General features: G+C 45.7%; 1 protein-coding gene across 1 annotated transcript in view; it reads left to right on the plus strand.

The window, feature by feature from the left end:
* LOC138295494 (zinc transporter ZIP9-like) overlaps positions 1-12,969 on the plus strand; it is a 156,253-nt gene extending 143,284 nt beyond the window's left edge. The window contains exon 7 of the mRNA XM_069233835.1: positions 11,847-12,969. Within this exon, the coding sequence (XP_069089936.1) occupies positions 11,847-12,083 (237 nt within the window). The 3' untranslated portion in view covers positions 12,084-12,969. The remainder of the gene's footprint in view (positions 1-11,846) is intronic.
* The last annotated feature ends 506 nt before the right edge of the window (positions 12,970-13,475 follow it).

A 13,475-nucleotide genomic window follows, 5' to 3' on the forward strand; every position in this document is an offset into this window, starting at 1 on the left:
ATCAACTGGAATGATTTTTAGACATGGCCGATGTAAATGACTGTTGGAAATATTTCAAAGTGAAAATGAAGTGAAAAAGCAGAACTAATAAATAGTTCAGAAAGAACATTTCGTTAAAGTGAGCATCTAGCATTTTAGCTGACGTGTCCAGCCTCAAAAGTTGCCCTGACCCTGTCTTAGTTTTATTAAACCCTTCAGTATCAATTTCCGTTTTAGAGGTCTGACAAAGGTTCTTCTAGGCAGCGAATACCCCCGAGGTTTAGGAGAATTGATAAACAGGGGTCATATCACAGGCCTTATTGTTGACAGATTAGGAATAAAGTCTTGATTGTTCTTCTCGCTTCCATTAGGAGCCAGAAAAAGGTTGGCTGTCTTCCATTATAAGGTTCTAAGGTTGAATTGTCTGCAGCTTTAAGCAACGCTTAGTATTGTGTCCTGAAGATCTCTATGCCAATACAAGTCTTGTGCAGCCCGAGGAGAAGCAGCCCAATATTAAATCTGGGGGAAATGTAGTGCCACTAACATGTCAGAAACCGCATTGTCCCAGTGTCGTGCCAGAAGCCAAGTGGCTACAGCTTTCAAAGCATCACCGCAGTGCCAGTATCTGCACGTTTCTGGTTATTATGAGAAGGACAGGCCTCTGGCAGGATGATGGAAAATGCAAGAATTAGCATATTAACCTTGTTGCACTTTCACTGAATTCTGTGAAGTGTGATAAACCATTCAAATACATACACGAATAATTGTGGCATTATCAACTTACTATAAAGCAAATGCCGTACGTAATACATATGCAAACACTAAATGCAACATGTTTATCAATGAAAATGCAGCTTCAAAAAAATAATATATGAAATGCAATGGGGTACAGAAGCAGGAAATGTGATATTCGTACCTACATCCCTCTCTGGTTACTCACAGTCCTCAGCTGCTTGCCTTGCTGTTCCTTCTTGCCTATCCCATTACTCCGAGCATCTCCACCCAAGTTACCGTCCAAGATGAGTTATGGGCCAGACACTGGGGGAACCATCCTGGACCCAGATTTACAAGGTTCAATTCTGCACGTCTCCTGATTTCTGGGCCTCTTTCCTTGCACATATTCATCCTACTCTTTCTCTTTCAGCAGGGGGAAGGGTATGCTTGGAAACACATTAGGTTTTACCAGATAGATTCCATCACTGGGTACATTTGCCCCACCCAGCGATATCGTTCTGCTTGGATTAAAATGGGTTCCTTAGTGTGACTGTGAGATCAGGACTTGATGGAGGTCCGGCAGTGTAAATCACACTGTAAGTGTAACACAGAGGGTGTGCGAAGTTCACATAATTTGCTTTTGTGTAATTATGTGAAATTTCAGAAAAATTAAAGCATTTTGCGTAATTACAAACAATCGAAAACAGCATTCAGTTGCTATATTTTGGTACAAAATTAGTCACTATGTCTGTTTTGAATGAGAAGGACATATTTTGCAATATAAAATAGCACAGAAAAACTCACACAAAACGTTTGCTGTAAACAGTGCATGATTACGCACTGTGCTGCAATTGTAATATTTCAGGAATTTCGCATAACAAGAATAACAGAAAATTAGCGAAATTATCCAAGAATACATGGGCACAGCGGAAAATTTGCCTGCGCCTCATCTTATCTTCTTTCCCCCGTGCCCCCTATTTCGGGTTCTTTCTTCTCTCCTTTTTCTATTTCGCTTGTCTCCGTACATCACTCTTTCTCACCTGTCTTTGTGTCTAATGCCTGTCTACCCCTATCTCCAAAGACTTTCTCTCTCTCTTTTTCACTTCTGCCTTACATTTTCCTCGCTGTAACAGTCTCTCTCTTCTCCACTGGTTGTCTATTCCCTCTCTCTCGTCTGTCACCCGCTCCTCTGCCGTATTCCTCACTCTAGATCTCACTCTCGTCACAGACACACACTTAGATGTTTCTTTGTAACTTTTCCCTCTCAGGCACTGGTCTGTTAATAGGTTCTTCTTATTCTCCTCTGCTATTTTATCTTCCACTTGTCATCTCTCCTGGTTCGCACTTCTGATCACTCACTTTTCTCCTCTGGCTCAGCTTTATTCCCACTTGTCACTTATTTACCTCTTTCTCCCCTCTCTCTCTCTGTTTCTTCGCTCTCCAATCTCTCTCTTGCTCAGCTCAAATAAATGCACAGCTCCCTCTCTTTCTCCTGTCTCTCTTTGCTCAATGATCTCTCTCTCTCACTTTCTCTCAAATATTTGTCATTTACTCTTCTAGCACTTCTTAGCCTCTCTCCCTTCCCTTTCTCTATCGGAGTCTCTGTACTTATTTATTTATTTGATTATTTATGCATTTTTTATAGCGCAGATATTACCTAGGGGTATTGAAGCTCTTTACAATAAAACAGGTTTAATTCCAAAAGATACAAATTTGCAACAGTTGCAGCTTACAATCATTACAAAAGGTATAAAGTGGCAGGTAGATATAGAGGGACAGGTACTCATTTCAATAATTACAAAGGCATGGACTTACAGGTTGTTAGAGGATATAGGTGGTATCGGTAGTAGCACCAAGATTAGGTCAAGTGAAACTGAGGTAGTGCAGTTCATCTCACTCTAGGGGTGAATACATTACCATTGGGAAGTGTTGGACCTGGCCCTTTTTGCGGGGTCATCTCCAAATTTTTTGCCTTCCTCTTCCTGTTTTTTTCTGACCTCTTTTATTGGCTCTAGGACTCCTGAGCATTTTACCACTGCTGATCAGTGCTAAAGTGCATGTGCTCTCTCTTCTAAATTTGGTATGATTGTCTTACACCTACTTGGCACATTTAATCCACCTGTAAGTCCCTTGTATAGTGGTGTCCCTATACCCAGGGCCTATAAATTAAATGCTGTTAGCAGGCCTCCAGCACAACTTGCGCCACCCACAGAAGTAGCTTTTCAAACCTGTCTCAGGCCTGCTACCACAAAGCCTGCGTGCACAGTTCACTGCCACAGGGACCTGCCATCTAAATTTACTTGCCAGGCCTAGAACTCCCCTTTTACTACATGTAAGTCACCTCTAAAGTAGGCCCTAGCCAGCCCTATGGGCAAGGTGCTGTGTATGTAAAAGGTAGGACATATGTCTTTATGTACTACACGTCCTGGTAGTGAGAAACAGCCTATCTAGTTTCTCACTACTGAGTGCTGCCTCTCTCATAGGATTGCATTGGAAATGCCCTAACATATGTTTAAGTAGTATTGGCTGTTTCATAAGGGGTGGCTTAGACATGTTTGGAATGGTTGTAATGGTTGTAAAAAAATGCTGCTTACTGGTGTAGGTGGATTATTTAATACCATTATAGAAATGTCACTTTTAGAAAGTGGGCATTTCTCTGTGCTTTTGACTCTGGTGTTTGCAGCTTGACTCCAATCCACGTCTGGGGCAGAGTGACAGCTGGACTTTGTGCATACTTTTCAGACAGCCTGTACACAGGGAGGGTGGAGGTGTCACAAGGGTGCTTCTGCATATTGAATGGTCTTCCTGGGCTAGGAGAGGAGAGGCGGAGCACACCTGCATTTGTAAAAGCTGTGCCCTGGCCTCACACAAAGGGCTCTTTCACCCCCTGCTCTTGTCTGGAGCCAGTGCTAGATGAGAAAGGGGACAGCCCTGGAACCGGTTAGTGTGATTTAGAACCCCTTCTCCCCCTTTTGTGGAAGCTGCGCAAAATGAGTATAAGTACAAGGGGTTTTCTCCCACATTTTTTAGACACTATGGGGCATAGTTATACTCCGTTTGCGCCGGAATTGCGTCGTTTTTTTTGACGCAATTCCGACGCAAAACTAACTCCATATTTATACTTTGGCGTTAGACGTGTCTAGCGCCAAAGTCCATGGAGTTTGCGTCATTTTTTAGCGTGGACACCTACTTTGCGTTAATGAGATGCAAGGTAGGCGTTCCCGTCTAAAAAATTTACTCCGAGGCATGTGCGCCGTATTTACACTCCCGGGCAAAATTCACGCCCGGGAGTGGGCGGGTAAAAAAAAATGACATCCGGCCGCTTTTGCGCCGTTTTTTAGCGCCTGGAAAAGGCAGGCGTTAAGGGACCTGTGGGCTCTGAAGGAGCCCAGAGGTGCCCTCCCATGCCCCCAGGGACACCCCCTGTCACCCTTGCCCACCCAAGGAGGACACCCAAGGCTGGAGGGACCCATCCCAGGGACATTAAGGTAAGTTCAGGTAAGTCATTTTTTTTATTTTTTTTTGTGGCATAGGGGGGCCTGATTTGTGCCCCCCTACATGCCACTATGCCCAATGACCATGCCCAGGGGACAGAAGTCCCCTGGGCATGGTCATTGGGCTAGGGGGCATGACTCCTGTCTTTGCTAAGACAGGAGTCATTTCTATGGGGGTTGGGAGTTGTAAAAAATGGCGCAAATCGGGTTGAGGCGAAAAATTTGCCTCAGCCTGGCTTGCCCCATTTTTTGGCGCCCAAGCTCCATATCCCCCTACGCCGGCGCTGCCTGGTGTACGTCGTTTTTTTCCACGCACACCAGGCAGCGCCGGCGGCTAACGCCGGCTAACGTCATTGATTAAATACGGCGCCCGCATGGCGCTTCAGAATGGTGTTAGCCGGCGCTAATTTTTGCGTCAAAAAGTATAAATATGGCCCTATATGGGCTTGGAACTAGATGCTGCTGAAGGACTCATCAGGAACTGCCTTGGTACTGCCCTGCTGTTGTGCTGACCTGCTAGATCAAGAAGAGGTACTGCCACTGCTTTCTTCTAGGCCTTTGTGCTTGCCTGGGCCCAGCATCCTTGTGCCCCGCGGCTGTCTCTAGGGGATGGGTGGCATGCCCCCTGTTCCCCTGCCTTTCTGTGGCCTGGGGCTGTTTCTTCTGCTGGGCATAAGTGGAAATGTCCATTGCCCTGGTGGAGGGCTCAGAGTGCTTTGTGGGCAACAGTGCCTTATTCCTGGCCACAAGTGCTTTATTTTGATTTCTGCCTACTAAGGTGCAAGGAAGTGCCCTGTGACATTGCAATCCCCCCCCACCCCCAGGACACGGGAGAGAGCGAAAGAAGCTGTTTTTGTTGTGCGGATGAACGTGCTTCACGTAATGCCCCCGGGGCACAGGCGGGCACCTTCTTGCTGAGGATGAGTGACTGATTATGTGCTGCATTTGATGCTGTGTGTGCCCCCTCGTGTGTGAGGACGGATATTGGTTCAGGGGTGTGTCCCTCCTATAATATTTTGTCTATTACATGGGCCATGTGGAAATGCTTCCTGACGTGCATTCTTGGTGATAATGATAACCTGACTACTGCTTGTGTTACAGAATACCAGTAACCTATATGTTTACCTGGCTATGGCTTAGTTTCGTAGAGTACTAGTAACCTGTGTGATGTTCTGACAACCGATTGGGTAGCAGGATCTTATTGATACATGTAGTGTTTGGTCTTAATGATGTTTTATGCAGTACAGTTTATTTTTATGTAACTTGTTGTGGTGTTTCCTTTGTGGTGCATTTATTGTGTCACTTGTGTTGTGTGTGTTGTGCATACGCTTTACACATTGCCTCTGGGATAAGCTTGGGTGTGTAACTCCCCCACCCTGACTAGAGTGGGTGGGTACTGCCTGGCTTAGGTGCATACCCTAGCCAACCAAAAACCCAATTTCTAACAGGAAGGTTGGCTAAGAGAACAACTCACCTAAATATCTTGTAGGAGAAGGGCTTTCATTTTCAAGATCGGCAATCTCGCAGTCTGGTCCCGCGTTGTTGTCAATTCTGCAATGTGTAGGTTTTGGAGGGCCCTACGTAATGGGTTTGCAGAGAAACAGCGGCAAACCCACTTCTAAGGCCCAGGACTGGATTGACACCTCAGGCAAGGGTAGGACTCACAGATGGCAGGGTGCAGCAGCAGAGTTACAGGCAGTCTTTGATCTCCCTGAGACTGCAAGAACAGGGGACAAGCCAGCAAGCTCTTGGAGAAACTTGGGTTCAAGGATGTAGAGAGCAGGCCCAGTCCTTCTCACTCCTAGGCAAGAAGCAGCAGGCAGCAGGGAAGCACAGCAAAGCAGGTAGCAAAGTGGCAGTCACTCCTGCAACACAGCAGTCTTCTCCAGGCAGAATGTCCTTGGTTCCAGTAAAGGTCTGATTTGGTGGGGCTTGGGGTCCAGTACTTATATCCAGTTGAGCCTTTAAAGTGGGTGAGACTTCAAAGAGAGGACTTTGAAGTGCACAATGTACCTACCTTTCCTTCCCATGCTCCAGACACTCTACAGGGGGGTATACAATCCTTTGTGTGAGAAGAGGCACAGCCCTATTCAGGTGTAAGTATCAGCTCCTACCTCCCATCTAGCCCAGGAAGACCCATCAGCCCGGGCCTTCAGGATGCAAATGTCACAATCCAGCTCCCTTTGTGTGTGACTTCTATGTTTTCCCAATGGGAAATTACAACTAAAGGCTGATTCAAGGTGTAACCCCCATGTTAACCTATGGGAGAGATAGGCCTCGCAGTAGTGAAAAACAAATGTAATAGTTTTTCACTACCAGGACATGTTAAACTTAAAAGCACATGTCCAACATTTTAAAAACACTGCACCCTGCCCTAGGTGCTAACTAGGGACTACCGCAGGGATGACGTATATGCAAGAAAACGGAAGGTTTGGGCCTGGCAAGTGGGTGCACGTGGCAGGTTAATATGGCACATTAGAACTGCACACACCAACTCTGCAGTGGCAGCCCAGAGACATGTTTAAAGGGCTACTGTAGTGGGTGGCACAATCAGTGCTGCCGGCCCACCAGTAGCATTTAATCTACAGGCCCGGGGCACCTATAGTGCACTTTTGTAGGGTCTCACAAGTAGATTCAATATGCCAATTGTGGATAAGCCAATATTAACAATTTTATAGTACAGAACATCTGCACTTTAAGACTGGTCATCAGTGGTAAAGAGCCCAGAAAAACAGGTCAGAAAGCAAAAAGTCTGGTGAAACCACACCAATGATGTCAGGTCTCACAGTTCCCAATCCGGAACGGCTGCTCCTGCAAACCTTCTGGTTCTGATGTTAACTCATGCTTTTAACCCTAAAAACAGAGGAAATAGCTGTGGCCTTGACTGTCTATTGATCCAGCTTCTGGAAGTTCCAGTTAGAGGGTCACTTTTACATGTTCAAATTTTATAGCACCAGTCCTTTCAAGACTCTTGAGTCCTTTCCTTCCTTAACAGCAGCTGCACACTGAGTTCTCTGCCCCTTCAGAGCTAACCAGTTTGATCACAACACCCGTTCCTAGAGATTATGTCAGATGGATTGCCCTAGAGTTGGGGAGGAAGGAACTGGTCGACTAAAGAGGACTGATACTGGTTTCACATGAAGAGTAGGCTTGCAGGTTCTACTCCATAACATCTGTGGTACTAAAGGTTACTTTCGATTCAAGTAGATGATGGATCGTAGAACCCTAATTTCTAAATATTCAGTATCAGTTTCCAGATGGTGACTTTACAGTATATCATTCCTCTGGTGCATCCTCATAAATTGTTATGATCTATGGATCATCAGTGTTCCACATGCCCTGAAGTGGCATAAACTTCCTGTTTACTGTATTGCTATGCTGCCTTATGGCCGCAAGACGACACTCAGGGTTTTCAATAAGAGCCTGGCCCAATGGTGGTGCTGCTGCTTGCCAAGGACATCATGGTGCACCCCTGTTCAGATGAAAGGGTGGTTCACCCCACCTCTTTCCAAATGGCGAGATACAACACACAGCAGGTTTGTGCTGTCTGGCTCAGGCATAGGTTTATGTCAGTCTCCCAAAGTCACAAGTTTATTCATTTCGTCACTGGAGTGACAGCCACAAACGTTTCCCTTACGTGGGCAGGGTTTGTCCTCCACAATGCTAGATTTTGTCTCTTTAGACCAGGTTGTTGAATCTGTTGGATTTTTCCCCTGTGCAGAACTGACTCAGCACCTTTAGTCACATGGATTCAACTGTGCTCCTGGTCCCTTGCACTTGTGCTCTTATGAAGCCTTTTAATCAGTGTCTGTTGGGCTTGTGGAATCTAATTTTCGGGGTCTTTGATCTTTTATGTGAGGTGCTCTAGGCTCTTCAACCTCACTTGGTATGGTGGCTCCATCCCTTGCACCGGAGGAAGGTTATGGATCTGGACACTCCTGTCCCTTTGTGATCATTACAGGACCGAGTGATGCGGACGGGAGGTCCTTTTTGCCAGATGGAAGCTCGGGGTCATTGACCCAGGCTGGAGAAGTTGAAGTCAACCAAATGGAAGAAGTTGCAGACACTCTCAGCCTTTTTTCCTTATCACAGAGCTCGCCCCAGACAGACAACAGTGTTCGTACACTGTATGTCAACTTTCATTGGGGACCACTGTTCAGAGTTTTTCTCACCTGGTAGTTAGGATTTTGATGTGTGTAGAGTCTTTTCCTTCTCTTTTTGCTGTATACCTCAGGGAGTGGACAAATTGTAGGCAGATTATCACAGCATGATTTTTTTTGTTTGACCGGATTTTGCCCTGTCCCGGGAACTGTCCCAGGAAATGTGCTGTCAGTTTGGTCGTCCCACCATAGATTTGTTTATCAAAGGATTCAGTCACAGGGCTCCTCACGTTCTTGCCCGGTATCAGGATCCACTGGCAGAGGGGGTGGGTATTCCGGTAAAGGGTTGGCCCAAGGGTATGAATTATGCTTTCCCCCATTTCTCTTGAGCCTTTGTGTGCCGTGCAAAATCCACCAAAAAAGTCTGCCATATTGGACAGGAGTTGTTTGCCCTTTTTGTTATCAATGTCGGTAGAACCAATGTGTCTGCTGTTTGTGGTATCCGGCCCTCTTCAGTTGACAGTTTGGAGGCTGAGAGGGTAGAGGTGCTTTAGATGGGACTCAGTGGGAATGTCAGGATGTTGTTCAGCAATGTAGTAAACTGTCCACATTCTACCACTGCATTTCTTGCCAGTCATGGTGTATAACTAAAGGTGTGCAAACTCTGACTATTTTTTTACTCAGATTTTAGATTTTTTTGCTAGAGTGGTTCTATAAAGATTTGGAAGTCACCAAGCCGTTATCAGGCATTTTATGACCCGGGTTGGGTGTACTTGGATGCTCTGGGTCCCTTGATTTTCCATCTGCTGAATGGTTTGTTTAATCTGAATTTTTCTAGGAACTTGCTAGTTACTCTGACGAATCTACCCTGGGTCCTGGGTGTCCTGGAGAAGCCACTGTTTGAAACTTTTGAACAGATTCCATTCGATCTACTTCCCTACTGTGAGGAATTGGGTTGTTGGTTGACTGGGTGTGAGCCCTGGTCAAGCAACAGCCACAATCCCTTGCTGGGTGAACCACAAAAAGTCACTAAATTAGCCTGTGTTTAACCCTGGGTAGCTTGGCACAAAAACCAGTCAGGCTTAACGCAGAGGCAGTGTGTAAAGGATTTATGCAGCACACAAACAGTAATAAAGTGAAAACACAACAAAAGTAACATTCCATACCAATTTAGAAAATGGAGTAAATATTCATAAATTATTTAACACCAAAACAACAAAAATATAATCAGTAGATCCAAAGTTATGACTTTTACTTTTTTATAGTGAACACTAGCTTCTAAAAGATCAAAACGACAACCATGGACATCTAGTCGCAAGAGACTGGATCAAAGTAAAAAATATGGCCGACCGTGATGGAGCGCAGCTCAGATACATGAAGTGGATTGGGCCTGGTCAGCGCTTACTTTCGGATTTAGAAGAAATTTTGAGAAAAAATTTCTGACAAGGTAAAGTTCGGTGAGGCAAGGCTGCAGGAGGTGTGCCAGGGAAGAAGTGTCATCATTGGATAGCCTTGGGTTGTAGGCATGGTAAAGATTTCTATGTTTGGCTTAGTCTCTGAAATGGAAGTCGAAAAGTCTCAGAGCAGTTTTTAGCCAAAAATGTCCAAAGTCTCCACTTTTGGTTTGTGGCCACCTGGTCACCTTCAGCATCACTTTCAAGGGTCCAGGGCAGGTGCGGTGGGGAACCACATGGAGGGTCAGGACTCATTCAGGCTGCGGTCAGGTGTGGGTTCAAGGTAAAGAGAGCCTTTTTATGTCCCTGAGGCTCAGATCAGGACAACAGTAAACTAGCCCTTTGGAGACACTGGTGGTCCTGTGTTCAAGTTGCAATTCTAGTCCTTCTTTCCCAGGCAAGAGAGCAGCAGGGCAGAAAGGCAGGAATTCAGCAAGGCAGCAACAGGTCAGCAGACCTTTCAGCTGCACAGCGGTCCTTCTTCCTAGCAGAGTACCCAAAGTTCCAGAAGGGTACTAAAGAGTTGGTCTGAGGTCCTATTTCAAAGCCCTGGTGCCCTCCTTCAGGAAGGTGGGGAACACTTCTAAACAGTGCTATTGAAGTGCAGGGAAGTTCCTGACCCCCTGTCCTGGTTGAAAACTGGTTGCAGTGACAATGTGGAGGTGATAGGTCCTTTGTGTGAAGGCAGAGCCCTCTCTGTTCATTTGCAAATGGGGCTGTGCTCATCTCCACCCCTAGCCCCCTCAATCCTGCCAGCAGATGGCCCATTCAGACTGTCTGTCGCAAAGTCTAACTGTTAGCTACACCCAGTCATGAGACCCAGGCCAGGCTGCAGGCACAAAAGGGTTAAAGGCAGAAAAATGCCAATTTATTTTCTAAGTGGCATTTACAACATTATTATCAAATAGGCTTTCTCATTACAATTGCAGAGACACCAAACATAAAATAGAAACCTTCTCCCAATTGGAAATTGCACCTTATTAAATGTATACACAATCTCCAATGGTATCCTATGGAAGGAGTAGGCCTCACAGTAGTGAAAAACAAATGTAGGAGTTTTTCACTAAGAGCACCTGGTCCAGCACCTACAATATGGTGTTTCTTGTGGCCATTCTCACCTTGAGGCATTTGAGAGGCCAGAGTGCTCTGGTGTGTTCTGCTCCTTACCTACTGGATACATTTGTTCTCTTTCATGACCCTTGCTTTTTTCTGCAAGATCCTTGTAGGCTTTCAGCATGAGGTGATGCTTCCTGCTATGTTAAGCAGATGTGTGTGTGTGTGTGTGTGTGTGTGTGTGTGGTCTGTTATCGAAAAAGGCATAATAATTGGAGGGTACAACACTTTCATCTGTCCTTCAAGGACGTTCCTCAAGTTAGTGGCCTCTTGAGCTTCAGCATCTGAGGTTTTCATGGTTGATATCTGTAGGGCTGCAACCTGGGCATACTCAGCCACTCTTGTGGATCATTATTGTTTGCAGCTTCCTGTGGTCACAGCTGCAACTGTAGGTGCAGCTGTTTCATCTGCTTCTGTTTCTTGAAACAGTAAATATCACAAGTGAGTTTTATATTGCATTGTTGTTGGTGTTGCTTTGGGTTTGAAATGCCTCAACTAGTGGTGTGTTTTCTTTAGTATATTCACACTATTGTTGTGAGTGAAACCAGGAAAATAGAGATGGGGAGTAATGAGATAATCATCATTACACTCCTGTCCTTTTCTCCCTTACATTAAAGCCCTCCAAGGTGATTCTATGCCTTCTTGCTACTTTCAGAAAGGGCTGCTGTCACTGCATTGTAATGGGAAAAGGTGGGGCAGGAATATGCCCAGAAGGGAATATGAAAACAGAAAAAAAGACTTTGGGCTAGAAGCCAGGGGCTTCACAGTTTATCATGAAGGTAGCATGCCACACTATTCTCGTGAGTGTGAGGGACACTAAGCATAATGAGGATTACCTCATGTTATCCTGACATTTTCATTCTCTAGTTTGAGAAGTGATTAAAACGATTTGCATTTACAAATGAGGAGGTACATTATGACAGAGGGTATGTCATGCTGTTTATAGCTGGTTTAATTTAGGTCTTATTATTTTTATATATTTCTCTTCTCAGACCGGAGGCACGCCGCAGCACAGGATGAGTGCCACTGGAAATGGAATGCTGTTCTCAGCCGGGACGTTTCTTTACGTTGCAACAGTGCATGTCTTACCAGAGATCAGCAGTCGAAACAATAGCCACCACCATGGACCAGGCGAGCACAGACAGGGCTTGGGCATCCTAGAGAGCCTCACTCTTGTGACCGGAGCTGTGCTCCCAGTACTGCTTTCTTTGGCACTCCATGATGGGTAACGCCATACAAACAGAGACACTGCAGCATACTGACACCCCTACTAACAGAGACACTGCAACCTGGTGCCACCCATACCAACAGACTCTGAAACCTGGTGATACACATACCAACAGAGACTCTGCAACCTGGTGACGCCCATACCAACAGAGACACTGCAACCTGGTGACGTCCATATCAACAGAGACACTGCAATCTGGTGACACCCATACCAACAGTGGCACTGCAACCTGGTGTTACCTAACCATTCCAACTGAGACACAGCAACCTGGTGATGCTCATACCAACAGAAACACTGCAACTTGGTGACACCCTTATGAAGAGAGTATCTGCAATCTGGTGATGCCCAGACTAACAGAAGCACTGTAACCTGTTGATGTGCACACAGACACAATGCAACCTGGTGACGTCCACATCAATTGAGACACTGCAACCTAGTTACCCCCATATTAACAGACACTGCAACATGGTGGCACGCATACCAACAGAGACTCTGCAACTTGATGACGCCCAGACAAATAGAGACACTGCAATCTGGTGACACTGCAACTGATGATGCCTATACCAATAGAGACACTGCAACCTGGTGACACCCATACTGACAGTGACACTGCAAACTGGTGAGAACTATTCCAACAGAGACACAACAACCTGGGGATGCCTATACCAACAGAATCACTGCAACTTGGTGACTCCCATATGAAGAGAGACACTTCAAACCTGGTGACACACATACTAACAGAAACATTATGCGATAACGTGCATACTGACAGAGACAATGCAACCTGGTGACACCCATATCAATTGAGATACTGCAACATAGTTACCCCCATATTAACAGGCATTGCAACATGTTGGAACCTTTACTAATAAAGAAATTTTTCCCAAGTTTCAGGTCACTTTCCTGCATGATGAACCAAACATAATCACTGTGCTTTTATGATAGTAGCATCTGAAATAAGCAACGTTTTATGAAAGATCCTATCACTCCAGTCAGGAATTCAAATAGTTCAATCAATCAGGAATTTGTAAAGCGCACTACTCACCCGTGAGGGTCTCAAGGCGCTGAGGAGGTAAAGGGGGGGTGTTGCTACTGCTTGAACAGCCAGGTCTTGAGAAGTTTCCTGAAGGTAAGGAGGTCTTTGGCCTGGTGCAGGTGGGTGTGAAGAGTGTTCCACGTTTTGGCGGCGAGGTGCAAGAATGATCTACTGCCGGTTGTAGTTCTGCGGATGCGTGGGATGGTTGCGAGGGTGAGGTCGGCGGAGCGGAGATGCCAGGTCGGGGTGTAGAAGGAGAGTCATCTGTTGAGGTATTCTGGTCCGGTGTTGTGCAGTGTTTTGTGAGCGTGGGTGAGGAGTTTGAATGTGATTCTCTTGTTGGCTGTTTATTTATTG

This window comes from Pleurodeles waltl, chromosome 5 (assembly GCF_031143425.1).
Source record: "Pleurodeles waltl isolate 20211129_DDA chromosome 5, aPleWal1.hap1.20221129, whole genome shotgun sequence".
NCBI lineage: Eukaryota > Metazoa > Chordata > Amphibia > Caudata > Salamandridae > Pleurodeles > Pleurodeles waltl.